Source organism: Cololabis saira, chromosome 19, assembly GCF_033807715.1.
Source record: "Cololabis saira isolate AMF1-May2022 chromosome 19, fColSai1.1, whole genome shotgun sequence".
Taxonomy (NCBI): domain Eukaryota; kingdom Metazoa; phylum Chordata; class Actinopteri; order Beloniformes; family Belonidae; genus Cololabis; species Cololabis saira.
In genome coordinates, this window is record NC_084605.1 from 3923606 (window position 1) to 3949655 (window position 26050).

At 45.9% G+C, this 26050-nt stretch overlaps 1 protein-coding gene across 2 annotated transcripts in view; it reads left to right on the forward strand.

Moving 5' to 3' along the window:
• LOC133419447 (fatty acid synthase-like) overlaps positions 1-26050 on the forward strand; it is an 81244-nt gene that overhangs the window by 45763 nt on the left and 9431 nt on the right. For both annotated transcript variants that reach the window (XM_061708637.1, XM_061708636.1), the window contains exons 21-36: positions 689-892; positions 3987-4300; positions 5971-6378; positions 7590-7754; positions 8713-8831; positions 8931-9085; positions 10262-10465; positions 10556-10706; positions 15192-15370; positions 15485-15604; positions 15767-15889; positions 16596-16819; positions 16942-17143; positions 17883-18034; positions 18740-18831; positions 20175-20569. In XM_061708637.1, coding sequence (XP_061564621.1) covers positions 689-892; positions 3987-4300; positions 5971-6378; positions 7590-7754; positions 8713-8831; positions 8931-9085; positions 10262-10465; positions 10556-10706; positions 15192-15370; positions 15485-15604; positions 15767-15889; positions 16596-16819; positions 16942-17143; positions 17883-18034; positions 18740-18831; positions 20175-20569 — 3207 coding nt within the window. The remainder of the gene's footprint in view (positions 1-688; positions 893-3986; positions 4301-5970; positions 6379-7589; positions 7755-8712; positions 8832-8930; positions 9086-10261; positions 10466-10555; positions 10707-15191; positions 15371-15484; positions 15605-15766; positions 15890-16595; positions 16820-16941; positions 17144-17882; positions 18035-18739; positions 18832-20174; positions 20570-26050) is intronic.

Consider the following 26050-nt stretch of genomic DNA (forward strand, 5'->3'; position numbering starts at 1 on the left):
GACCCTGCGCTCTTGCGCGGAGCCAGCAAATACTCAATAAATGGGAAAGCCGGCGGCGGCTACTGCTGTGCGCCCTCTGTGTGAAAACCGCTTTAGCCAATCAGTGATTGTTGACATGGGGGCTCGCCTGCTCGGCCCTCCCCGTGGGCGCTCGGGCCCCGAAGCGCCCACGGTTCTGGCGCCTATGGATCCGGGGCTTTTGGAAAAACATTCGGGGCTTGAGCCCAAGTAGCCACCCCCTAGATCCGCCTCTGGTTCAAATGTAAAGACGCTACGGCGCTATGGTTTAAGTTTAAAGACGCTACGACGCTATAGCGCCTCGTTTACATTTGAAAGACGCTACGACGCTATAGCGCCTCGTTTAAATTTGAAAGACGCTACGACGCTATAGCGCCTTGTTTAAATTTGAAAGACGCTACGGCGCTATAGCGCTCCAGTTCAATTTTAAAGACTCTATGGCGCTATAGCAGCCTGGTTCAAGTTTAAAGACGCTATGGTTCAAGTTTAAAGACGCTACGGCGCTATAGCGCTCAAGATTAAGTTTTAAAGACGCTATAGCGCTATAGCACCTCGGTTTGAATTTAAAGACACTCCGGTTCAGGTTTAAAGCCTGACACTTTGGTTGTGTATGTGCAGAACCGTCGGTGCTGGAGTGCTAACATGCTAACGTGTCCTCCCTCCTCCACAGCCGTCCAGGTCCACGTGAGCCGTGTCCTGGACAACATCCGGGCCGGGGGGGTCCAGATCTGCGGGCTGCACGCCACCGTGGCCCCGCGGAGGCAGCAGCAGCAGAGCCCCCCCACGCTGGAGCAGTTTGTGTTTGTTCCACACGAGGAGACGCAGCGACTCGCTGGAGACCAGAGGCTGCTGGACACGCTGGAGGAGTGTAAAGGTACGGAGGGGATGGAGGGAGGGAGGGAGGGGAGGGAGGGATGACAGGTGAGTGGATGAGGGAGGGATGGATGATTGATAGAAGATTGATGGATGATGGATGAATAAAAGATTGATGGAGGGATGATTGATAGATTGATGGAGGGATGATTGATAGTAGATTGATGGAGGGATGATTGATAGTAGATTGATGGAGGGATGATTGATAGTAGATTGATGGAGGGATGATTGATGGAGGGATGAATGATTGATAGTAGATTGATGGAGGGATGATTGATGGAGGGATGAATGATTGATAGTAGATTGATGGAGGGATGAATGATTGATAGTAGATTGATGGAGGGATGAATGATTGATAGTAGATTGATGGAGGGATGATTGATAGTAGATGGATGGAGGGATGAACCTGCTGCTCTGTAGAAACGTCTCCACCCCAGTGCATGCTGGGAGCTGTGAGAGCTGCTGGCAGAGACACACAGAGACTTTGTTCTGGTCCAAACGGGCTTATGTAAGTCTGGACCAGCTTCCTGTTGGGAGTGAGGGAGCAGACCCCCCCCACTAACCCCCACTAACCCCCCACTATCCCCCCCAGAACCCTCGACCCCCCCGGGCCTCGGCTCACTTCACTGGAGGAGGTTTGATTCCCTGTAACCCTGGATTCACACTGAAAGCTGCTGCACCGTCAACGCCATGGATGTATTATTTAACTGGATACCGGATAGGAAAATGGCCGCCGTTCATTTCAATGGGACTATTTTTGCCGATGCACCGGTGTTGCACATTAAAAATTACACGTAGCGACGTTGAACACTAACCTTTTCACTTATTTTCTCGTTCGTTGTTCTTCTTATTCCTCACTCTTCTTATTTCTTCCTTTTCACTTACGTCCTCTTCGTCGTCTTCTTCTTCTCCTCTCACGTAAAAAACACCGGTGGATCAGCAAAAATAATCCCCGGTAATTCACTTCTGTTGTGGCTTTTTTATTTGCGTTTTTTTATTTGCAGCGGCGTTTGTTTTTATTTGCAGCGTTTCTTATATTTGCAGCGGCGTTTGTTTTTATTTGCAGCGTTTGTTTTATCTGCAGCAGCGTTTGTTTTTATTTGCAGTGTTTCTTTTATTTGCAGCGGCGTTTGTTTTTATTTGCAGCGTTTCTTTTATTTGCAGCGGCGTTTGTTTTTATTTGCAGTGTTTCTTTTATTTGCAGCGGCGTTTGTTTTTATTTGCAGCGTTTCTTTTATTTGCAGCAGCGTTTGTTTTTATTTGCAGCGTTTCTTTTATTTGCAGCAGCGTTTGTTTTTATTTGCAGCGTTTCTTTTATTTGCAGCGGCGTTTGTTTTTATTTGCAGCGTGTCTTTTATTTGCAGCGTTTCTTTTATTTGCAGCGGCATTTGTTTTTATTTGCAGCGTTTCTTTTATTTGCAGTGGCGTTTGTTTTTATTTGCAGCGTTTCTTTTATTTGCAGCAGCGTTTGTTTTTATTTGCAGCGGTGTTTGTTTTATTTGCAGCGTTTCTTTTATTTGCAGCGGCGTTTGTTTTTATTTGCAGCGTTTCTTTTATTTGCAGTGGCGTTTGTTTTTATTTGCAGCGTTTGTTTTATTTGCAGCGTCGTTTGTTTTTATTTGCAGCGTTTCTTTTATTTGCAGCAGCGTTTGTTTTTATTTGCAGTGTTTCTTTTATTTGCAGCGGCGTTTGTTTTTATTTGCAGCGGCGTTTGTTTTTATTTGCAGTGTTTCTTTTGTTTGCAGCGGCGTTTGTTTTTATTTGCAGCGTTTCTTTTATTTGCAGCGGTGTTTGTATTTATTTGCAGCGTTTCTTTTATTTGCAGCAGCGTTTGTTTTTATTTGCAGCGTTTCTTTTATTTGCAGCAGCGTTTGTTTTAATTTGCAGCGTTTCTTTTATTTGCAGCGTTTCTTTTATTTGCAGCGTCGTTTGTTTTTATTTGCAGCGTTTCTTTTATTTGCAGCGTCGTTTGTTTTTATTTGCAGCGTTTCTTTTATTTGCAGCGGCGTTTGTTTTTATTTGCAGCGTTTCTTTTATTTGCAGTGTTTTTTTTTATTTGCAGTGTTTCTTTTATTTGCAGCGTTTCTTTAATTTTCAGCAATGGCGGGTCTCGGCCACCGTACAATAGTACACATATATGGTTCTTTAATATATTTGCATCATACTAAGATGCATTCATTTTCAATGGCTTTTGTCCTTAATGGCTTTTTCCCCCTTACATTACTTTTACTTTTATACTTTAAGTAGTTTTGAAACCAGTACTTTTATACTTTTACTTGAGTAAAAAACTTGAGTTGATACTTCAACTTCTACAGCAGTATTTTTAAACTCTAGTACAGCGGTCGGCAACTAGCGGCTCCAGAGCCGCATGCGGCTCTTTAGCGCCGCCCTAGTGGCTCCTGGGGCTTTTTCAAAAACGTTTGACCTTTTTTTTCCTTTTTTTTCTTTTTTCCCCCTTTTTTCTTTTTTTTTCTTCCTTTTTCCTTTCCTTTTTAATCTCGACATTTCGACTTTAATCTCGACGTTTCGACTTTTTTCTCGACATTTCAACTTTTTTCTCGACATTTCGACTTTTTTCTCGACATTTTGACTTTTTTCTCGACATTTTGACTTTTTTCTCGACATTTCAACTTTTTTCTCGACATTTTGACTTTTTTCTCAACATTTCGAATTTTTTCTCGACATTTCAAATTTTTTTCTCAACCATTCGAATTTTTTCTCGAGATTGTACTTCAACATTAATCTCGACATTTCAACATTTTTCTCGACATTTTGACTTATTTCTCAACATTTCGTCTTCTTTTCTTGACATTTTGACTTTTTTCTCGACATTTCGACTTTTACTCCAAGTGCATAATGAAAAAAAAAATCTTCCCCCAGTTCTAACTAATATAGAAACATGCAGCATGTGTTTCTTCATTCTAAGGCTTATACAAGACTTTTCATTTTTTGCGGCTCCAGACATATTTGTTTTTTGTGTTTTTGGTCCAATATGGCTCTAAAACATTTTGGGTTGCCGACCCCTGTTCTAGTATATATACTTCTACCTGAGTAATGGATGTGAATACTTTTGACACCTCTGCTTCCTCCCCCAGGTCTGATCCGCCGGCTGCAGCAGAAGTTGGCTCCTCACGGGGTCCAGCTGTCGGTCCCGGGTCTCCAGGACCAGCGGACCTCCGGTTCTGGCCCCGAGGCCACCGGGCCGGGCCTGCCGCGGCTGCTGGGCCTGCTCTGCGGGCTGGAGCTGAATGGGAACCTGCAGTCGGAGCTGCAGCAGGCGGTGCAGACGGAGGAGGCGTGTCTGCGGCAGGACGGCCTGCTGCAGGCGCTGCTGCACGACGCCGCGCTGCGCCACTGCCTGGACACGGTTCTGGAGAACTGCAGCCCCGGCCGGGTCAGCGTGCTGGAGGTGAGACCCCCAGAGTCTGGTTTAGGGGTAGGGCTGGGCGATATGGACCAAAAGTCATATCTGGATATTTTCTAGCTGAATGGCGATACTCGATATATATCGGTATTTTTTCTGTGCCATAATTGGGGTTTCCCCCAAAGCATTATAGCATAGCATCTCTGTTAGCATCCCTGTTAGCATCCCTGTTAGCATCCCTGTTAGCTTCATTTTTTCTGAGGCAAACCCTTAAAAAAACAGTCAGTTTTAATACAAAGCCTCGTGCCAAATGTCACACAGGTTCCTTTATTAACAGAGGTCTGCACAATATCAAAATGTATAAAACAAATGAAATACAAATAAACTGCCTGCATATATAGAATAAAAATGCTTCTTGAATAAAATAAAACAAATATCCCTTTCCTGCATAACAATTAAATTAAAATACACTGTAATTAATACAATGTAGACAGTAACAGGCAGACTTTTCCACTGAGGTTGACAGTTGTGCAAATAACAAAACATTTGTGCAAATCTCAAATAAAACATTCAATCAATTTGTCACAAAATAAGCTATATTTTTTAAATCGATATAAACGATATTGTCTTGTACCATATCGCGTTTGAAAATATATCGATATATATTAAAATCTCGATATATCGCCCAGCCCTATTTACGGGCCCGGTGGTCCTGATGGTTCCTCCTGGTCTCTCTGACCTGCGGCTCTTTAAGGATAATCTTTATTGTCTCTCTTGAGAGAAATTTGCCTTGGACAAACTAGAGACTCCAGGCACCACATATATAACAAAAAAAAAAAACATATAAAATCACAATAAGCAAAAACACATCGTCATATCCCCCCGCTCTTTGCATGCCCCCTCGCAATGTCCTGAAAAAAAACACCTCTACACAAGAAAATACCTTGCTACAGCAGCATTATTTTAGCGCCGCCCTAGTGGCTCCTGGAGCTTTTTTAGAAATGTTTGAAAATGGAAACCGATGAGGGAGGGAAATATATTTTTTGTTTTAATATGGTTTCTGTAGGAGGACAAACATTCTGAACGTTTTCCAATGCTGTAAAAATGTGTAGAATAAATATTACATTTCAACATTTCTGTTAACGAAGATTTGTATGGAAGAGTATCAGGGCCATGCAGGAGAAAAAATATTTGAGAGGAGGAAGATTTTTTTTTTTATTGTGCACTTCGAGAAAAAAGTTGAAATGTCGAGAAAAAAGTTCTAAATTTTGAGATTAATATTGAAATACAATTACGAGGAAAAAGTCAAGATGTTGAGAAAAAAGTCACATTTTCGTGAATAATAATAATAATAATAATAATAATAATAATAATAATAATAATAATAATAATAATGATAATAATAATACATTTTATTTATATAGCGCTTTTCAAGGCACTCAAAGACGCTAATGTTGAGAAAAAAGGCGAAATTTTGACTTTCTTGAAATTGTATTTCAACATTAATTTCGACATTTCAACCTTCTTCTTGATATTTCGGCTTTTTTCTCGACATTTCGACTTTGTTGGAAATATATGTCCATGTTGTTCTACAATGGACAAGAAAAGAAACTTGTGATAGTTTGGTTTTAGTCAGGAGCCAAAACGGTTTATCGTGAACGGTAAAATATCACCCATTCCTATCTCTGACCCCTCTGGTCTCTCTGACCCCCCAGGCTCTCTCGGACGAAGGCCAGCTCTTCTCTCACGTGGTCCCCCTCCTCAACATCCAGCCCATGCTGCAGGTGGACTACCGGGCCTCGGCCCCCAGCCTGGACCTGCTGGCCCCCCACCAGACGGTCCTGGAGGAGCTGGCGGTGACGCCGGCCCGCTGGGACCCCCTGAACGGCCCCCCGGGGTCCGGACCCGACAGCGGGACGGGGGCCGACCTGGTGCTCTGCAACCACACCTGGGCCCCCGGCCGGCAGGACCCGGCCCGGCTGGTGGCCGGCCTGGCGGGGGCCGCCGGGCCCCGGGGCTTCGTCCTGCTGCACACACTCCTGAAGGGGGACACCCTGGGGGACGTGGTGGCCTTCCTGAGCAGCTGCGTCCAGGACGGGAGCAAGGGGGGGCTGCTGACCCAGGTGAGTCCCAACCACTCCCCGGTGGACGACTCTTTGGTTTAGTCAGGGGGAAACCCTAAGATTGATAACTCTGCTCACGCTTCTGGGTAAAGTTTGACAACCTTATTTTTTTGTTAGAAGGAACCCCTAGGAGGAATAATAGGGCTGTTTCATCTTGGATTGTTTTGCTGGTGACCACTGGAGGCGCTGTAACATTCAAATACTCAATTCATGCATATGGTCACAATAATGGTCAAAATGTACAGTTTATATGCAAAATCTTCAATGTTCAAGATTTTATATTTAGGGAAATGGATAAAACCTCAATTGAAAAACTTTTTTTTTTAATTGTATTGCTATATTTTGTCCAATATTGGTTAAAAAATATGACTTTTTTTATAGGTGTTTTTAACACACATAACAAGCATCTTTTTTCTTTTCTTTTTTTACAGTGAAACACATTTTATATTAAATTCTGTGTCAAAAATGTCTATAAAAAAGTGATATTTTGTATCCAATATTGGCTAAAATATTACAATATGATTCATAAAGGCTTTTTTAGTATTTTATCTATTTCCTTAGATATACAATGTTTTAATCTTACGACGGAGTATTAGGGCCAAACTAAGACAAAAAAAAAATTGGAAATTACGAGAATAAAGTCATAATATTGTGAGAATAAAGTCGTAATAGAATAAAGTCGTTATATTATTAGAATAAAGTCGCAATATTACGAGAATAATGTCGTAACATTACAAGAATAAAGTCGTAATTTATGAGAATAAAGTCGTAACATTACAAGAATAAAGTGTTAATTTATGAGAACTCTAACAGGAAGAGTGTGTTGAAAATGTTGAATATTGAGCATCTTGTGACGTTATATTTATATATTTATAATATATTTAATATTACGACTTTATTCTCGTAATATTACGACTTTATTCTCGTAATTTTACGACTTTATTCTCATATTATTATTACTTTATTTTCGTAATTTCCTTTTTTTTTCTTTGTTTGGCCCTAATACTCTGTCGTATAATCTTGACAATTATGCATACAAATTGTACACGTTGACCAAAACTGACCATATGCCTGAATTGAGAACTTGAATATTCTAGCGCCTCTAGTGGTCTAGTGGTTGACTATTTGACGACTCTTTGGTTGACGACTCCCCCCAGAGTTGTCGTGGGTCTGAACCGGCCTGTAATGTTTCCGTGTTTCTCCCATGGCAGGCCGAGTGGGAGCAGCTGTTCTCCGAGGCGTCGCTGACCCCGGTTTCCGTCAAGAGGTCGTTCTTCGGCTCCGCCCTCTTCCTGTGTCGCCGCCGGCCTCAGGTCCCAGCGCCGGTCCTGGTACCGGTGGACGCCGCTGACTGCAAGTGGGTGGAGACTCTCAAGGTAAGTCCAGGTTCTGGAGACGCCGGGGTCCCGGGTCTCGGGTCTTAACCTCACGGCTGTCGCCATGGTGATCTTTAAAGCAAACGCTGAACTTAGCGAACCCCTGTCACGAAGAAGAAAAATAAAAATAGCGGTAAGAAAGAAAAGAGAAGAAAATAACAGAAGAGATAACAGAAAATGGAGAAACGTAGCGACAATCTGGAGAAAAGTGGGTCGAAGAAGTTATGATGCAAACTTCAAGATCATGATTTGAATGAGGCAAAATAACATGCTTTTTCTCTCAAATATATTGTTATAATCATTTGTTTCAGATGTACTGTCATTATTTTCTGTATAAGAATTTAAAGTGGTGTTAAAAAAAAGTCTTTTTTCAAATTTGAGTCTTGAAAAAGAGGGGGTCGTCTTACAATCAGGGTCATCTTATATTCGGGTCAATACGGTACTCTCACAAAGGATTAAAACCTTTATTTCAGATTTTGAGATCAGAATTAAGATGTTTACAAACCGGAGAGCCCTCTGGTTCTGATCCGGAAAAACTCAAAATCTTAACAAGAATATTTGTCTTATTTCTGGAATCACTGGAATCACTTATTTCGCATCACTGGAAAAAACAACAATTTTCACCTGTTTCAAGTAGATTTTCACTGGAAATAAGTAGAAAAATCTGCCAGTGGAACAAGATTTTTTTGCTTGTAATAAGAAGATAAATCTTGTCCCACTGGCAGATTTTTCTACTTATTTCAAGTGAAAATCTACTTGAAACAGGTGAAAATTGTCAAATAAGTAATTTTTCTGGTAATTACTCTTGTTTTAAGTGTAATGAGATTTTTTGACTAAAAATGAGACATTTTAACTAGAAATAAGACAAATATTCCTGGTAAGATTTAGAGTTTTTGCAGTTCTGGTGCAGCTCTCTGCTCAGCAGCTGGTTCTGATCTGGTTCTGATTGTGTCTGCAGGTTCTGATGGCCGAGTCGTCGGACCCGCGGCCCGTGTGGCTGACGTCCTCCCAGCCCTCCAGCGGGATTGTGGGTATGGTGAACTGTCTGCGGCAGGAGCCCGGCGGAGACCGGATCCGGTGAGGCCCCTCTCCTGGTGTTTGGGGGGCGAACAAGTCACATGACCGTGTCACATGACCACCGTGTATGTCACATGACCACTGTGTCTGCGTCCGCAGCTGCGTCTTCGTGTCCAACCTGAAAGAGTCCTCTGCGGCGCCGAGCCTCCAGCCGGGCCCCGGGCCCCTGCAGCCCGTCACCGCGGGCGACCTGGTGATGAACGTGTTCCGGGACGGACGCTGGGGCTCCTTCAGACACCAGCTGGTCCCTCACGGTACCGACGCCCGCCGTTACCCACAATCCACCACCAGGGTTGCTTTTGGCAGCCCTTTTAGATTTAGTCTTAGTCTTACGGTGCGTCCGAAATGCCGTACTAAACTCAAAAGTATGCTTAAGTGCGGCACACTTTTGAGAAAATATCAGTAGTGTGCATTAATTTGGACGTACTACTCAGAGCCACACGGCACTTCCTGCCGTTGGGAGGGGGAGTTGTTACCATGGGAACCTGTCGCAGCAGCAGTAGCAGCTGTTACCATGGTAACAGCAGCAGTAGCAGCTCTCTACGGAGCCCCTCTGGTGACATTTGAAAAAAATAAAATAATGCGTGGCCACACATTAATAACTCGTGGACACGCATTAATAACTCGTGGCCACGAGATAATTAATGCGTGGCCACGAGTTATTAATGCGTGGCCACGAGTTATTAATGCGTGGCCACGAGTTATTAATGCGTGGCCACGAGTTATTAATGCGTGGCCACGAGTTATTAATGCGTGGCCACGAGTTATTAATGCGTGGCCACGAGTTATTAATGCGTGGCCACGAGTTATTAATGCGTGGCCACGAGTTATTAATGCGTGGCCACGAGTTATTAATGCGTGGCCACGAGTTATTAATGCGTGGCCACGAGTTATTAATGCGTGGCCACGAGTTATTAATGCGTGGCCACGAGTTATTAATGCGTGGTGTCCACGAGTTATTAATGCGTGGTGTCCACGAGTTATTAATGCGTGGCCGCGAGTTATTAATGCGTGGCCGCGCATTATTTTATTTTTTTCAAATGTCACCAGAGGGGCTCCGTAGCTCTTTCCCGTTTATCCTGGCCGAAACAAAATTACATTATATATGTATTATATATATGTTATTATATATGAATATTATAATAATATTATTATACTTAATATTATACTTATGACATATACATATCACTTAGCAACCAAACACCGCTGCATTGCATTGTGGGAAGTTTTTGCTTAGCTAGTGTCCATCAATCCACACTAATACACTCCAGAATGAGTATGGATAGTACATACTATTGAGTACGTACTAATGTTTCGGACGCACTAGAAAATTATTAGTAACTAATTATTTCTATTAGTTTTAGTCACATTCTAGTCATTTCTATATGTGATAGTTTTAGTCGACGAAAACAACACTGCTCTGTCTCCAGATCTGAGGGAGGAGGCGACCGACGCCGCCTACGTCAACGTGCTGACCCGGGGGGACCTGTCCTCCCTGCGCTGGATCGCCTCGCCGCTGCGCCACTTCAGCACCGACAACCCCAACGTGCAGCTCTGCAGCGTCTACTTCAGCTCGCTCAACTTCCGGGACATCATGCTGGCCACGGGGAAGCTGCCGCCCGACGCCATTCCAGGTGCGTGACCGGTTAAGCAGCTGCAGCAGAGTGAGCGGGGAGCAGTGGGAGGGCTGGAGGAAACAACTGTATGGTCTCTGTGCTCCGTAGGAGACCAAGCTCTGCAGCAATGCATGCTGGGTATGGAGTTTTCCGGGCGAAGCCCCGCCGGTGGACGTGTGATGGGGCTGCTGCCGGCTAAAGGCCTGGCCACGACCGTAGACGCTGACAAACGATTCCTGTGGGACGTTCCTGGGGACTGGTGAGTGGAGGATGGATGGATGGATGGATGGATGGATGGATGATGGATGGAGGGAGGGATGGATGATGGATGGATGGATGGAGGGATGGATGATGGATGGAGGGAGGGATGATGGATGGAGGGAGGGATGGATGGATGGAGAGATGGATGGAGGGAGGGAGGGATGATGGATGATGGATGGATGGATGGATGGAGGATGGAAGGATGGATGGAGGATGGAAGGATGGATGATGGATGGATGATGGATGGATGATGGAGGGAGGGATGGATGATGGATGGAGGGAGGGATGGATGGAGGGAGGGAGGGATTATGGATGATGGATGGATGATGGATGGATGGATGATGGATGGATGGATGGATGGATGGATGGAGGATGGAAGGATGGATGATGGAGGGATGGATGGATGATGGATGGATGGATGATGGATGGAGGGAGGGAGGGATGGATGGATTAGGGCTGGGCGATATGGCAAAAAAAGTGATCACGATTTTTTTTCCCATATTGAACGATCTCGATTTTTAATCACGATTTTTTTAAATCAGAAGATCCCCCCTCCCTTCTGGAATAAAATAGAAAGAAACCAGAGATTAGTTTTTTTTTTATTAACAAATAAAGAAAATAGCATGTTTTAACAAGAATCCAGAATGCTACCAGTGGTACCCACCGAAAAAACTAGGGATGCACCAAAATGAAAATTTGAGGCCGAAACTGAAGCGGAATAAAATTTAAAGACTTGGCTGAATACTGAGTACTGAATAGCCTACGGAATGCGGTTGTTCACAGTTTTTCATTTATTTTGCCATTTTTTTCACAATTGCATAGATAAAACTGCAATGACATTATTAAAAACAAAAACAGTAAACTAATATGATTTGAGCCACTGTCAAGCAGCTGGCGATGCTGTTGCTTAAATTGACCAACAGGTGGCTCTCTAACATCACTGTTTGTTTACTGTGCGTGACTCTGACGCTGGTTGGTAATTAAGGAGTTAAAACTCACTCGCCACTTACAGGACTCAGTAGCCAGCAGAAACGGCAGTTTTATTACATTTATTAACTGTAGTACCGCTATTATGAGAGGTTATTTCTCACAGTATTAACCTAAAGGGACTTAAGGCTGATTTATGGTCCAGCGTTACACCAACGCAGAGCCTACGGCGTCATCTGCTGAGCTCTGCTTGTTGCGTCCGCGCTCCGACACATTCACTCCGCTGAGCGCGCACACACACACGCACGCACGCACACACACACCCATGTCGGGGCCGCGGAGTTTCTGAAGTCGGCGGTGATCAGAGTAATTTGTGGTACAAGCAGAGCGAATCACAACTTTAATGAGTGCGGTTCGAATACACAATACATCCATCACGAAGGGCATTTTGTGAATCCATCACACCATCCTCCTGTACGCTCGGAAGAAGTTGTCCGGCGAAATAAATAAATAAATAACCGCTAACCGTGAGTCCCGGTCGGCTCGAAGCTAAGCTAACGCTAGGCTGCGGTTGTTGTTGTCTTGTAGTTTTATTCTCTCTGGTCACGCTTGCTCCCACCGGTGCAGGGGAGGCAGATGTGACTGCTTTACTGCCTATGGTCATGCAACTTGCCGCAACATGTCATGCATGATCAATTAATGCAGACAGCGCGGTGCCAGGAAAGCGGGTTGTGATTGGTTGTCGTGCACTTTGCTGCAGCATGTTTTGCACGTGATCGAGAAAGTAGACCCACAGCTGATCACCGTGATCGAGCTTAATTTGATCGCGATCACAAATCGAGATCGTATAATCGCCCAGCCCTAGGATGGATGATGGATGGATGATGGATGGATGGATGGATGATGGATGGATGGATGGATGGATGATGGATGGAGGGAGGGATGGATGATGGATGGAGGGAGGGATGATGGGTGGAGGGAGGGATGGATGGATGGAGAGATGGATGGAGGGAGGGATGGATGATGGATGGAGGGAGGGATGATGGATGGAGGGAGGGAGGGAGGGAGGGATGATGGATGGATGGATGATGGATGATGGATGGATGATGGATGGATGGATGGATGGATGATGAGGATGGATGGATGATGGATGAATAGATGGATGGATGACGGATTATTAGAGGAAGGATGATGATGGATGATGGATGGATGGAGGATGGATGGATGGATGATGGATGGATGATGATGGATGGATGGATGATGGATGGATGAATAGATGGATGGATGACGGATTATTAGAGGAGGGATGATGATGGATGGATGGATGATGATGGATGGATGGAGGATGATGGAAGGATGGATGATGGATGGATGATGATGGATGATGATGGATGGATGGATGGATGGATGGATGGATGGATTGATGATGGATGGATGGATGAATAGATGGATGGATGACGGATTATTAGAGGAAGGATGATGATGGATGTATTATTATGGATGGATGGAAGGAAGGATGGATGATGGATGGATGGATGGATGATGGATGGATGGATGGAGGATGATGGATGGATGGATGATGGATGGATGAATAGATGGATGGATGACGGATTATTAGAGGAGGGATGATGATGGATGGATGGATGATGATGGATGGATGGAGGATGATGGAAGGATGGATGATGGATGGATGATGATGGATGATGATGGATGGATGGATGGATGGATGGATGGATGGATTGATGATGGATGGATGGATGAATAGATGGATGGATGACGGATTATTAGAGGAAGGATGATGATGGATGTATTATTATGGATGGATGGAAGGAAGGATGGATGATGGATGGATGGATGGATGGATGGATGGATGGATGGATGGATGGATGGATGGATTGATGATGGATGGATGGATGAATAGATGGATGGATGACGGATTATTAGAGGAAGGATGATGATGGATGTATTATTATGGATGGATGGAAGGAAGGATGGATGATGGATGGAAGGATGGATGATGGATGGATGGATGGATGATGGATGGATGGATGACGGATTATTAGAGGAGGGATGATGATGGATGATGGATGGATGATGATGGATGATGGATGGATGGATGGATGGATGGATGATGGATGGATGGATGGATGATAGATGGATGGATGACGGATTATTAGAGGAGGGATGATGATGGATGTATTATTATGGATGGATAGATGTTTTGGGAGAAAATCACTTACAGAGGCTCGAGAGTGGTCGGCTGCGCAAAAATGAATCACACACACTCGCTTTAGCTATAAAATATATGAATACACTTATTAGCCAGCAGTGGATATAGAAAGACTCACACAATTGCTCTTTGCTAGAATAACTCTATGTCAAGTTATCCCCCGCAAATGGCAAAGCAACAGACAATTACACCGGGGCTAGGCCTTGATAACTCTTACCTCGACACAGAAGGACTGGAGAGCCGGACAGTCCTGGCAGAGTAGCCGAAAACCCGCTGGGCGTCGTGCACTAGACCCACAGCTGACTCTGACCCGAACCTCCGGCTATCTCCGTCTTTATACGACATCTCGCGGAGGGGGTCGAAAGGGCCCCTTCAACCCCCCCCGCAAGCTCTCGCGCTAAGTCTTGGTTCACACGGGAGCTGTCCCGTGTGAACAAGCGCCTCTCTCACAGTTACAATAATACTAAACAGCAGGTGCAGACTGTGTTTTGGGAATTCAGGACATCTTCAGGACACAAAACATATTTTTTCTCCCTTCAATAGATTATGGATTAATGAGGATGGATGAATGGATTGATGATGGAAAGATGGATGGATGATGATTGATAGATGGATGGATAAATAGATGGATTATTGAGGATGGATGGATGATGGAAAGATGATGGATAGATGGAAATATGGATGGATGGATGAGGATGGAAAGATGGAACGATGGTGATTGATAGATGGATGGATGGACTATTATGGAGGGATAGATAGATGGATGGATGGATGAATAGATGGATTATTGAGGATGGATGGATATTAGACGGATGGATGGATTATTGAGGATGGATGGGTGAATAGATGGATTATTGAGGATGGATGGACGGATGGATGGATTATTGAGGATGGATGGGTGAATAGATGGATTATTGAGGATGGATGGATGGATTAATGAGGATAGATGGATGGATGATGATTGATGAAGGGATGGTGGATGGACTATTATGGAGAGATAGATGGATGGATGACTTTTGGATTACTTTTGGATGGATGGATGACTGATTATTGTGGATGGATGATAGATGGATGGATGGATGGATGGATTATTGAGGATGGATGGTGGATGGACTATTATGGATAGATTGATGAATGAGGACAGATGAATGATGATGGATGGATGGAAGGATGGATGCAGGTGCATCCCGGGTACTTTAGCTGTCAGAGTTGTCGTCACAACCTGGCGGAGCGTTGACCCTCTGGGAGCTGCTTGTCCCGGCCCTGATGCAGCCGTGTTGGGAGCTGCTTGTCCCGGCCCTGATGCAGCTGTGTCTGCTCCTTTAGGAGCCTGGAGCAGGCGGCCTCGGTGCCGGTGGTCTACGCCACCGCCTACTACTCCCTGGTGGTGCGAGGCCGGCTCCGCCCCGGAGAGACGGTGCTGATCCACTCGGGCTCCGGCGGAGTGGGCCAGGCCGCCATCGCCATCGCCCTGAGCATGAGGTGCAGAGTCTTCACCACCGTCGGTGAGTGCAGAACCACCACCCGCTACCGGTTACGGGTCAGGACGGACCAGTCCGGACCAGTCCAATGAGATGTGAGGCTGTACTGATGAAAGCGTTTGTGTCCTGGACGAGCAGGCTCGGCGGAGAAGAGGGCCTACCTGCAGGACCGGTTCCCTCAGCTATCGGAAGAGTCGTTCTCCAACTCCAGAGACACGTCGTTCGAGCAGCACGTCCTGCTGCACACCAAGGGAAAAGGTCAGATCCTGGTCCAGACACTAGAACCGTTCCCGGTCTGTCTCTCCAGACCGACTCAGAACTAGTGGACCAGTAGAACCTGAGATGACTTGTCCTTGAACATGTTTGTTGAAAAGCTGCTGAACATGTGTGAACTGTGCACTTGTTTTGGTGTGTGTGCAGGCGTGGACCTGGTGCTGAACTCTCTGGCTGAGGAGAAGCTGCAGGCCAGCATTCGCTGCTTAGCCAGACATGGTAGATTCCTGGAGATCGGCAAATATGACCTTTCCAACAATTCCCCTCTGGGTAAGTAGGGACCTTTGGTTGCTCCCTCGCGATAGTTACTTCCTCGCAGTAGTCACTTCTCCGTGTTTTTCACTCTCTCGTGGTAGTCGCTGCCTCATGGTAGTCGCTCCCTCGTGGTAGTCGCTCCCTCGTGGTAGCCGCTCCCTCGCTGTAGTCGTTGCCTCGCGGTAGTCACTGCTTCCAGGTAGTCAGTCCCTTGTTGCTATCAATCCCTCGTGTTGTTCACTCCCTCGCGGTAGTCGCTCCCTCGTCTCGATTATGTTGCTCCCTTGCGGTAGTCACTTCCTCGCAGTCGTCACTTCCCCGTGTTGTTCACTCTCTCGCGGTAGTCGCTCCCTTGTGGTAGTTGCTCCCTCGTGTTGGTCGCTCCCTCGTGGTAGTCGCTGCCTCGCGGTAGTCGCTGCCTCGTGGTAGTCGCTGCCTCGTGGTAGTCGCTGCCTCGTGGTAGTCGCTGCCTCGTGGTAGTCGCTGCCTCGTGGTAGTCACTCCCTCTAGGTAGTCGCTCCCTCGCGGTAGTCGCTCCCTCGCGGTAGTCACTCCCTCCAGGTGGTCATCACTTGTAGTAGTCACTGCCTCGTGGTAGTCAATCCCTCGCCTCGTGGTTGTCACTCCCTTGTGGTAGTCACTCCCTCGCCTTTGTCACTCCCTCGTCTCGAGGTTGTTGCTCCCTTGCAGTCACTTACACATGCTCATGTGGCCTCCTCAGGTATGGCTCTGTTCCTCAAGAATGTGGCCTTCCACGGTATCCTGCTGGATGCTCTCTTTGAAGAAGGCAACAGGGAGTGGGAGGAAGTGTCCCAGCTGCTGAAGGAGGGCATCAAGGGAGGTGTAGTTCAGCCTCTACGAACCACAGTCTTTCAGAGAGACCAAGTGGAGCAGGCCTTCAGATTCATGGCCCAGGGCAAGCACATTGGCAAAGTCCTCCTGCAGGTGGGTGTCCTCTCTGACCGACGGAGTTTGAAGATGGTGGGAGGAGGATTAGTGGTTGTTGGGTCTCTGTGACCGAACACGACGGTACTTCACAGGTATCTGTGTTTCCTCTCCCTTTTCAGGTTCGTCAGGAGGAAAAGGATAAAGCTGTGAAGAAGGCTTCTCCTTTGTCTCTGCCGGCCATCTGCCGCACCTTCTGCCTCCCATCCCACTCCTACGTCATCACTGGTGGACTGGGAGGGTTCGGTATGGAGCTGGCTCATTGGTTGATGGAGAGAGGAGCCCGGAAACTGGTGCTGACATCCAGATCAGGCATCAGGAATGGTAAGGAGCAGAGGGTTTTTGTTGGGTCCCTAAATCAACATTACATAAATTCATAACAAGGAAAAACACAGAGACTGTTAGAAATGATTTTTAAGGCGCTTTCTGCAGAAAGGGAAGCAAAGTCAGAGCTTTGCAGAGCAACATGGCTCTCTATGGATGCTCTCGACGAAATGCTTCACTCGTTCCTCTTCTGCATGAGCTTTTTATTGAGAATTTGACAGGAAAATTACCATATTAAGACAGCCAATAGTAGACAGTGGACAATGGGAGGAAACAGACGGAGGAACAGACATCGGGGTTAAAAAGTCACACAAGTGATATTTCAGTTAAAGAGGAACTAATCTGTGGTATGCAGAAGCTTAAGTTTTAAAAGCAATGGGTCACTGGGGTCAAATGCCTTCCGGACTAAAACAGGAACTTCATGGGGGTCTTGAACAGATGGTCCAGGTTAACCTTTAGTTAACCCTAAAGGACAATGGGACAGCTGTTAACAGAGCATGTGATAGTTTCATGAGGATAAGACTAATTCAAAAGTTTGATTAATCTCACAGTTTTCTTATTGAAACATGCAGATGTAGTTGGTGATGTGTGAGGCACTGATGACCTCATAGGAGCCATGGCCCACCACCTGCCAACATAAATTTGTCTTGCGTGGCAGATATCCTCAGCCTCGTCTCCGTCACCGGCAGGAAGGACCAGCTTGGTCCCGACTCTAACTGGATTTCCGGTCTGTTCCTAGGTTACCAGGCCAAGAAGGTGCGCGAGTGGAGGAATCAAGGAATCCAGGTGTTGGTGTCGACCAGTGACGTCAGCACGCTGAAGGGAACAGAGCAGCTGGTCGCTGAGGCCTGTACGCTGGGTCCAGTGGGAGGAGTCTTCCATCTCGCCATGGTAACAAGCTTCACTCTCTGTCCGTGTAGTCCCTCACACTCTCGAGTCGTCAACTGGAGATTTCTTCTTTAAACCGGCCGGGACCTCTTGTGGTCTCGGAGAGAAAACCCTGAAAAAACCTATCCTGAAAACTAGGCTGTGCGAGCTAGGTGGAGAAGTCGGTGTGAGCTAGGTAGCATGAGCTAGGCGGCGTGAGCTAAGTCAGGGGTCGGCAACCGCGGCTCTAGAGCCGCATGCGGCTCTTTAGCGCCGCCCTAGTGGCTCCTGGAGTTTTTTCAAAATTGTTTGACCTTTTTTTTCCTTTTTTCTTCTTTTTTCTTTTATTTCCTTTTTTCTCTTTTTTTCCTTCTTTTTCTCTTTTTATTCTTTTTTCTTTTTTTCTCTTTTTTTCTTCCTTTTTCATTTCCTTTTTAATCTCGATATTTCAACTTTTTTCTCGAAATTTTGACTTTTTTCTCGACATTTCAACTTTTTTCTTGACATTTTGACTTTTTTCTCGAAATTTCGACTTTTTTCTCAATATTTCGACTTTTTTCTCAAAGTGCATAATGAAAAAAACTCTTCCCCCAGTTCTAACTAATATAAATACAGTAAATGCAGTTTTGGGTTGCCGACCCCTGAGCTAGGTAGCATGAGCTAGGCGGAGAAGTCGTCGTGGCCTCCACCCTTTCCTCTGTAACCTTCTCGTGTCCGTTGTGTCGTCAGGTGCTGAGAGACGGGATGTTGGAGAACTTGACCCCCGACCTCTTTGTTGACGTCATCAAACCCAAATTTGACGGCACCGTGCACCTGGACAGGTGAGATGTTTGCTCCTCCTGCTGCTGCTGGAAAGAGAAGCTCTGCTGATAGGGATGGACTAAGAAATCTATCATGATAATTTCTGGCACCTATATACCGATAACGATAAAAATGACAATAAAAAAATACCAATTCAACTCCACCTTTGTAACTATAAAACTATCTCACTCTCAGATCCGCCATGTTTGTTACACAAAAAACTCATCAACGGGAATTTTTTTCTTTCTTTCTTTCGTTCTTTCTTTCTTTCTTTCTTTCTTTCTTTCTTTCTTTCTTTCTTTCTTTCTTTCTGGCTCATTTCTTTCTTTCTTTCTTTCTTTCTTTCTTTCTTTCTTTCTTTCTTTCTTTCTTTCTTTCTTTCTTTCTTTCTTTCTTTCAGGCTCATTTCCTTCCTTCCTTCTTTCCTCCTGCTCTCTCCTTCCTTCTTCCCTTCCTCTTTTCTCCCTTCCTTCTTTCTTTCCTTGTTTTCTCCCTTCCTTTCTTCCTTACTTCCTTCCTGCCTGCCTTCCTTCCTTCCTTCCTTCCTTCTCCCCTTTCCTTCCTTCCTTCCTTCCTTCCTTCCTTCCTTCCTTCTTTCCTTCTTTTTTCCCTTCCTTCCTTCCTTCCTTCATTCTTTTCTCCCTTCCTTCCTTCCTCCTTTCCTTCTTTCCTTCCTTCCTTCCTTCTTTTTTCCCTTCCTTCCTTCTCCCCTTTCCTTCCTTCCTTCCTTCCTTCCTTCCTTCCTTCCTTCTTTTTTCCCTTCCTTCCTTCTCCCCCTTCCTTCCTTCCTTCCTTCCTTCCTTCCTTCCTTCCTTCCTTCCTTCCTTCCTTCTCCCCTTTCCTTCCTTCCTTCCTTCTCCCCTTTCCTTCCTTCCTTCCTTCTCCCCTTTCCTTCCTTCCTTCCTTCTCCCCTTTCCTTCCTTCCTTCCTTCCTTCCTTCTTTCCTTCTTTTTTCCCTTCCTTCCTTCATTCTTTTCTCCCTTCCTTCCTTCTTTTTTCCCTTCCTTCCTTCCTTCCTTCCTTCCTTTTTCCCTTCCTTTTTCCCTTCCTTCCTTCCTTCCTTCCTTCCTTCCTTCCTTCTTTTTTCCCTTCCTTCCTTCCTTCCTTCCTTCCTTTTTTCCTTCCTTCCTTCCTTCCTTCCTTCCTTCCTTCCTTCCTTCCTTCCTTCACGTACGTTGTGCGTTGATTTAACACAGAACCATAAATCAGTTTTACAAAAAAACGTCATCAACAGGAATTTATCTTTTTTACCGTGAGATACAAATTCTTACCGTGGGGAATTTCTTTGACGGTTTATCGTGAACGGTAAAATATCACCCATTCCTATCTGCTGACTCCCCCCTGTTCCTCGTTCCCTCTCCAGAGTCACCAGGAAGCTGTGTCCGGACCTCCGTCACTTCGTGGTCTTCTCCTCGGTCAGCTGCGGCCGTGGAAACGCCGGCCAGAGTAACTACGGCTACGCCAACTCGGCCATGGAACGGGTGTGTGAGAAGCGGCACCACGACGGCCTCCCCGGGCTGGCCGTCCAGTGGGGCGCCATCGGAGACGTGGGCGTGGTGCTGGAGACGATGGGCGGCAACGACACGGTGATCGGGGGCACCCTGCCCCAACGGATCTCCTCCTGCATGGAGGTGATGGACCGGTTCCTCTGCCAGCAGCAGCCCGTCATGTCCAGCTTTGTTCTGGCCGAGAGGACGGTGGTCCAGAGCGACGGGGGAGGACAGCGGGACCTGGTGGAGGCCGTCGCACACATCCTGGGTAAGACCGCACCTTCAATGGACCATGTTCAATTCAATTCAATTTTATTTGTATAGCGTCTAATACAACAAAAGTTGTCTCTAGGCGCTTTCCAGAGACCCAGAACATGAAAGCTAGTCACTAACACAAAGAACCATGTTCTTTGCGTTAGTGTTGCAGCTTTGTGACGTAGAATTTTTACCATGAGGTTGTAGATGGAGACACAGGATGCAGAACCAGTAGAACCAGCGATTAAAGTAGATTTGGTATTTTGGAGAGGATACGATTAGGGGTTTATGTTCTTGGTAAAAAGGGACTTTGTTCATATCTTATTTGTGGTGAACCTGACCAGGTGACTAGTTCATCAGGTGACTAGTTATCCAGGTGACTAGGTGTCTAGTTGACCAAGTAAAAAAGGTGACTAGTTGAACAGATGTCTTGTTGGCCAGGTAATTAGTTGACCAGGTGACCAGGTGACTACCGTATTTTCGCGACCATTCGGCGCACCGCGTGGAAAGGCGCACCCTCAGTTTTGTGTGTAATTTTTGGATTTAAAACACACATACGGCGCACCGACTGAAAAGGCGCCGTCTACAGACACGGAGCGCGCACATACGCGCGCCGCAAAACACACACACACGCGCGCCGCAAAACAAACACGCGCGCCGCAAAACACACACGCGCACCGCAAAACACACACGCGCCGCAAAACACACACGCGCTGCAGAACACACACACAAGCACACAAGAGTGCTTATTTAAAAATAGAGCGGGAGCAAAACTTAGTTTGATTGTATTTAATTTCTGTTTTTACATTAATCAAACCCATCAAAGTCCTCATCCTCTGTTTCTGCATTAAAGAGCTCCGCTAATTCAGCTGTGCCAGTCCCAATTTCCTCGCTGTCCGAGTCACTTTCTGTGCCGTGCGGCGCCTCGGAAATGATGCCGGCTTTTGCAAAAGCCCAAACAACAGTCCTAGCAGACACGTTAGCCCACGCATGATGTGTGAAAAAAACCACCGGGTCGCAGCACATAGACCTGCCTCAGCCACTCGATCATCATCTCTTCATCCAGCCAGCCCTTTTCATTCGCCGTTATAATGACTCCGGCTGGAAAAGTCTCTTTAGACAAAGTTTTTCTTTTAAAAATCACCATACGGGGGGCTTCCGGTTGGTGAGCAGATGGAGTAGACGTGGTTCGTGAGTGCTCCCGTAAATGCCAAACTTTTTAAACCACCAAGCCCTCAAACTTTCAAACTTCTTCCTTTAAAAGGGATTCCCTGTTGCTGTTTTTCTTTTTTTTTGTCTCGAACGAGCCCACTTACCTCCGAGATGGCTTCGAAGAGCGGCAAGTCGGGAAAAAAGGACGAGGCTGGCACTGTCTTAACCCTGGCGGCCATTACCACGTTGCTGGAGGAACACTGCGCTGCCCTGGCCGCCGAGTTCAAAAATACTTTCAGTCAGCTCGACTCCAAACTCGACCAAACGCGGCTCGCGGTCGAGGACCATGGCCAACGGGTTTCGTCCCTTGAACTCGCCACAGAAGACCTCAGCCAGCGAGTTACGGACCTTGAAGGCATCTGCTCGACTCTACGGGATGATAATGCTCGGCTGAAGGCTAAGGTGGTGGATTTGGAAAGCCGAAGCAGAAGGCAGAACATCCGTATCCTGGGCTTACCGGAGTCGACCGAGAGCGGTTCTCCGGCGGCTTTCTTCTCCAAGCTGCTGTGTGAGGTGTTCGGGAACGATACGCTGCCGTCACCGCCAGAGATAGACAGAGCGCACCGCTCGCTCGCCGCCAAGCCGGCCCCAGGACAGAGACCGCGTCCGGTCATCCTCCGCCTTCACCGGTACCAGACGAAAGATCTCCTCATCAGGGAGGCGCGCCGTAGAGGAAAGGTGGAATATCGCGGCCACCCCATCCGGATAGTGGAGGATTACAGCCCCGAAGTTGCCAGCCAACGAGCGGAATACAGCGGAGTCATGTCGGAGCTCTACCAGCTGGGTCTGAGGCCGGCTCTGCTCTTCCCCGCCCGGCTCCGGCTCACGCTGTCCGGGGGGGCCAGGAAGTGGATCGGCTCCGTGGATGAGGCGCGCAAATTCATCACGAGTCGCAGCAAAACTTCAAACCCGCCGTAACGGGACCGTTGGAGGCTGTCACGGCTCCGCCTGCAGCCCGGTGCGGCTCACTGACGCTCACGGACTGACTTTTTTTTCTCTCTCTTTTTTTTTTTTTTTTTTTACGTGAGCCACATTATTCCTGAGGGGAGGGTGAGTAACCCCGCGACAACCAGTATTTTCTCTGTTGTTAGTTTGACTGCCCTTTTGCAAATATTATTAATTTGCAGTTCTTTTTGGCTATTTGAGGGAAGGGGGAAAATAAGTGGTGAAGAGGGAGAGAAAAAAAAAAAGAAAAAGCTTTTCCGATTTACCTATAAGTTTTGTAATAATTGTAAGCTGTTAACCTTACTTTTGCGCTGCTTAAGTCGGACGTTTTATATTTTATATTTTTGTACAAATATTTCTGGGCTCATATCGGGACTTCCAGGTCAAGATTTGAGAGGGTATTCCTTTTTTTTATTTATATCTACACGTTTTAAGGTGCTAATAGGTATACACCCATGATACGGGAGCAAAAGCTATTAGTGTGTAGGATTGGAAGATGCGTTATTGCACTTTGTTTGTTTTGAAGAGCTTGCTGCTTTTTTTTTATTTTTCTATAGCAGCTGTCTTAGTTGGGGAGGGTGGGTCGGGGGGATATGTCACTGCCAGAAACTTTGCATTAAATCTTTTCAACTCATTACTCAATGTGGGTCACATTCAACCTCCTTTCCGTTCTCTTTTTTTTTGCCTAGGTCATTGTGCACACCTAATTTTTCTTCTTAGATATTATGAGTAGATACTTGAAGTTGGTGAGCTGGAATGTTAAGGGTCTGAATCACCCTGTTAAAAGGAAGAGGATCTTCTCACATCTAAAACACCTTAAAACAGAAATAGCCTTTCTACAAGAAACTCATATTCGTAGTTCTGATAATAGCCGCCTGTTCCCGAGGTGGTCAGGGCAGAGATTTCACTCCTCCTTTCAAGCTAAGGCCCGAGGAGTTTCAGTTCTGATCAGTCAGGATGTTTCATTTGAGCAGCACAATGTGATTTCTGACAAGTTTGGTCGCTACGTGATCGTTTCTGGGAAATTATTCAATACATTGGTCGTACTTGTGAACGTTTATGCCCCTAATTCAGATGATGCAGTCTTTTTTGAACGACTGTTTTCACTGCTCCCTGACCTTAATACATATTCTCTCATACTGGGTGGTGATTTTAATTGCTGGCTCGACCCAGTCCTAGACCGATCCTCTACCAACCCCGGCACAGCAAGTAAGTCAGCCCGTCTTATTCAGGCGTTCCTTTCTGACTACGGTGTTTGTGATGTGTGGCGTTCTTTACATCCATGTGACAGAGAATACTCCTTTTTCTCACAAGTGCACCACACATACTCGAGGATTGATTATTTTTTTATTGATAATCAACTGATTCCCCTGGTTCATTCCTGTGCTTATCAGAGCATTGTCATTTCCGACCACGCTCCTGTGGTTCTAACCATGTCCCTTCCTGACCTACCTCAGAGAGACAGACAGTGGCGATTCAATTCAACTCTGCTGTCGGACACAAATTTTGTTAAATCTATGGAAACGGAAATAGCCTTTTTCCTATCCACGAATATGACTCCAGGAATGTCTAGTCTAACTGTCTGGGACTCCCTCAAGGCTTATCTCCGGGGACAGATTATATCCTACACTGCTAGGGTGAGGCAAAAATCTTATAGGGAGCGATCAGACCTTGCCCGCCAAATCAAAGAGGTCGATGAAGAATATTCTCGGACTAAATCCCCAGATCTTTACAAAAAGCGGCTAGAACTTAAAACTAAATTTGACCTGCTTACCACTCACCCAATTGAACAGTCACTTCTGAAAAGCAAAACCAGGTTTTATGTTTATGGAGACAAATCTGACAAATTATTAGCCAACCAACTTAAAGGCTCTAAGGCTAAACAAAATATTTCTAAGATTCGATTACCAAATGGCCATGTAACTACAGACCACTTACTCATAAATGAAGCATTCAGGGACTTTTATACCCAGCTATACACCTCGGAATCTCAGACTGATCGAGATGAGATTGCGGACTTTTTAAATAGTCTTAGTATTCCCAGTCTTTCACCAGATCTAAGGAAGACATTAGAAGAACCGATATCCCTGATGGAAATTACTCGAGCCATTTCTTCACTGCAGTCGGGTAAATGTCCTGGCCCTGATGGCTTCCCAGCGGAATTTCTAAAGAAATTTTCTACTCTGCTTTCCCCACTGCTATCTACAGTTCTTTCAGAATCCTTCAGCCACGGTTCCCTCCCTCCTTCTTTTTCGGAGGCCTGCATCACCCTCATAGCTAAAAAAGGGAAGGATCCTACTGAATGCGCCTCCTACAGGCCCATCTCCCTCTTAAACACAGATGCTAAAATCCTAGCTAAAGTCCTAGCCCATAGGCTGGAGAATGCCCTCCCCACAATTATATCTGAAGACCAAACTGGCTTCATTAAAGGTAGGCAGTCTTACTTCAACACAAGGCGACTGTTCAATATTATCTACTCTGCCTCTGAGGCTATCCCTGAATGCGTTGTCTCTCTGGATGCGGAGAAGGCATTTGATCGCGTCCAGTGGGATTATCTCTTTGCTGTGCTGGACAGGTTTGGTTTTGGTCCGAACTTTGCTCTGTGGATTAAACTTCTCTATTTACACCCAACAGCCTCAATTCGTACTAACTCTCAACGGTCAAAACCATTTAATCTGCATCGTGGAACCCGTCAGGGGTGCCCCCTTAGTCCCATGCTTTTTGACATGGCTATCGAACCGCTTGCCACAGCGCTCCGATCTTGTGAGGATGTGTCCGGTATCTGGAGAGGTGGCAGGGAACATAAGGTCTCGCTTTATGCCGATGACCTCTTGCTTTTCATCTCTCACCCTCTGGCCTCATTACCCCCTGCGCTGTCACTTCTCAGTCAGTTTGGGAAACTCTCAGGCTATAAACTGAATCTCAGCAAAAGTGAGCTTTTCCCTACCAATCTCGAATCGCATGCTTTAGACCTTTCCAATTTTCCCTTTAAAATCGCAAATGACAAATTCTCCTATTTAGGCATATCTGTGACAAGGAAACACAAAGACCTGCTCCAAGAGAATCTTATCTCATTGTTAAATGAGATCAAACAAACCCTTACACAATGGTCACCCCTGTCAATGTCTCTTGTGGGTCGCATCAATTCAGTTAAAATGACCATTTTACCTAAATTTTTGTACCTTTTCCAGACCTTACCACTCTTTATTCCTGGTTCTTTTTTTCAGTCCCTTGACTCAGTTATATCTACATACCTATGGCGGGGTAAACGGCCACGTTTGAACAAAACTCACCTTCAAAAAATTAAGTCTGCAGGTGGTCTGGCCCTCCCAAACTT